This window comes from Quercus robur, chromosome 2 (genome assembly GCF_932294415.1).
Source record: "Quercus robur chromosome 2, dhQueRobu3.1, whole genome shotgun sequence".
NCBI classification, from domain to species: domain Eukaryota; kingdom Viridiplantae; phylum Streptophyta; class Magnoliopsida; order Fagales; family Fagaceae; genus Quercus; species Quercus robur.
In genome coordinates this window covers 11,547,211-11,549,347 of record NC_065535.1, presented here as the reverse complement: position 1 = coordinate 11,549,347, position 2,137 = coordinate 11,547,211, and the positions used below count along the sequence as shown (strand labels likewise).

Genomic DNA, 2,137 nt, shown 5'->3' with positions numbered 1-2,137 from the left:
TGACTCGGGGTGAGTCACCACAAGCACGACTCAGCCAACTTTTTATCTCACAAAAGAAACACAACTCGTTCACGCTGGCAATCCTCGTCTCACACATAGCAACCAATAACATACAATCCCCTCACAAAAAAGCCACCAATCAGAGGGCTTCACACGGATCAGCGCCTTTTCAAAAATACAAATCCTTCTCCTAAATGCCGTTGCGGACTTGAAGTCCACGCCGCTCTCCTCTCCTATATATAAGACCCCTGTACTTTCACCAAATCCCACATTCACATTCAAATCTCAGATTCTCTCAGAAAAATCAAAACCTAACTTCTTCTTTGCTTTTCGTTCTCTGATTCCGATCTGAAGAGAGATGGCTCGTACCAAGCAGACTGCTCGCAAGTCCACCGGAGGAAAGGCTCCAAGGAAGCAGCTTGCCACTAAGGTGTGTTTCTTTTAAAGTTTTCTTCTTAGTTCGATTCTTTCTTTCAATAGAAAATAATTCTTTCGATTTTCTCTCTAGGAAAATAAAATTGCTTAATATCTCTCTCTTCTAGTGAACTTTCTTTGGAAACAAACATGACTTAGGGTTTTGGGATTGTTCTTGAATTTAATTCCGAGAATCGTACAAACGTGACTTAGGGTTTTCTTCCTAGTCCGTTTCTTTCTTTCAATATAAAATAATTCTTTCGATTTTCTCTCTAGGAAAGTAAAATTGCTTAATTTCTCTCTTTTAGTGGACTTTCTTTGGAAACAAACATGACTTAGGGTTTTGGAATTGTTCTTTGAATTTAATTCCGAGAATCATATAAACATGAAATTAGGGTTCTGAATTTGACTTTATTTTTGTTAATTTCGTGAAGGCTGCAAGGAAATCTGCACCCACAACTGGTGGAGTGAAGAAGCCCCATCGTTATCGTCCCGGAACTGTTGCTCTCCGGTAATTATTTATCGAAAAGTTCGAACTTTTGTAATCAGGTCGTTTATTTTCTTTCGAAACCCTAATTTTCTTCTGTATCTTAAACAGTGAAATCCGTAAGTACCAGAAGAGTACCGAGCTTTTGATCCGCAAGTTGCCCTTCCAGCGTCTTGTTCGTGAAATCGCACAAGACTTCAAGGTTTGTTTATATCCCTCACCTCTGTTTGGCTGCCGAGAAAATTGATCTTACATGTTTTTTCTTGTTTCTCTTTGTGCGAATTGTTGTTCTTATATGAAATTCTCTATTGTTTTCCAGACGGATTTGAGGTTCCAGAGCCATGCTGTTCTCGCTCTTCAAGAGGCCGCGGAGGCTTACCTTGTGGGTCTTTTCGAGGACACCAACCTGTGCGCTATCCATGCCAAGAGGGTCACCATTATGCCTAAGGACATCCAGCTCGCAAGGAGGATCCGTGGCGAACGTGCTTAAGCGTTTCGGGCTTCGTTAATTTTAGATTGGTTATGCGTAGTATTTGCTTTTGATTTTGTATAGGATATAAAAAAAAAGGCTAGGATATTGGGGCAATTGCCTTTAAAGCTTTTTATATTTGCTTGGTTAAGAACAAGGTTTAATTCTTCGTTAATCTCTTTTGAATTCAACGATTTTACTATTTTATTCGTTTTTCATTTATCGTTCTGTTATTTTTTTTTTGCCTGTGAGCCTCTTATTGAAACCCTAATTTGATAGTCTGTTTGATATTGTGATTGCAATCTGTAAACAAACCCTGCGAATGAGCAATCCCAATGATTCTGTATCGGGTACAATACCATTTGACTGTGTTTGCTGCCTTGCGCGTTACGTTTTTGGGCTTGTATCTGGTTCGGGCCTCTTAAAAGAAAAAAACGTTACTGCCCCCTACAACCCAATTAATCTTAACATCATCCAAAAAAATATATGTTGTCAATCCCATGGACTACGTAACTCCACTCCCTTCAAATGCATTACACTGCCCCATATGTTTTTTCTTCCTAAACTCCTATCTCAACACACCCGTCAACCAAACTATTGTCATCTTAAACTGATATGCCTCACCTTAAATTGATATGCCATGTTGAATACATTTCTTTTGTCTCGTGTTCAAGTCTTCTACTTGCTATGCTCTTTGCTAAACTGATCAGCAGCGGCAATGAGTTTTCTTAACATTCATCATCATTTTTTCCCCATATATGGATGTT

General features: G+C 39.1%; 1 protein-coding gene across 1 annotated transcript; it reads left to right on the top strand.

The window, feature by feature from the left end:
• Positions 1–246: 246 nt before the first annotated feature.
• On the top strand, positions 247–1,588 carry LOC126712357 (histone H3.3). The gene is made up of 4 exons (XM_050411659.1): positions 247–430; positions 849–925; positions 1,013–1,103; positions 1,221–1,588. The coding sequence occupies exons 1-4, from the start codon at positions 359–361 to the stop codon at positions 1,389–1,391; spliced, it is 411 nt and encodes a 136-aa protein (XP_050267616.1). The 5' UTR covers positions 247–358; the 3' UTR covers positions 1,392–1,588.
• Positions 1,589–2,137: the final 549 nt, after the last annotated feature.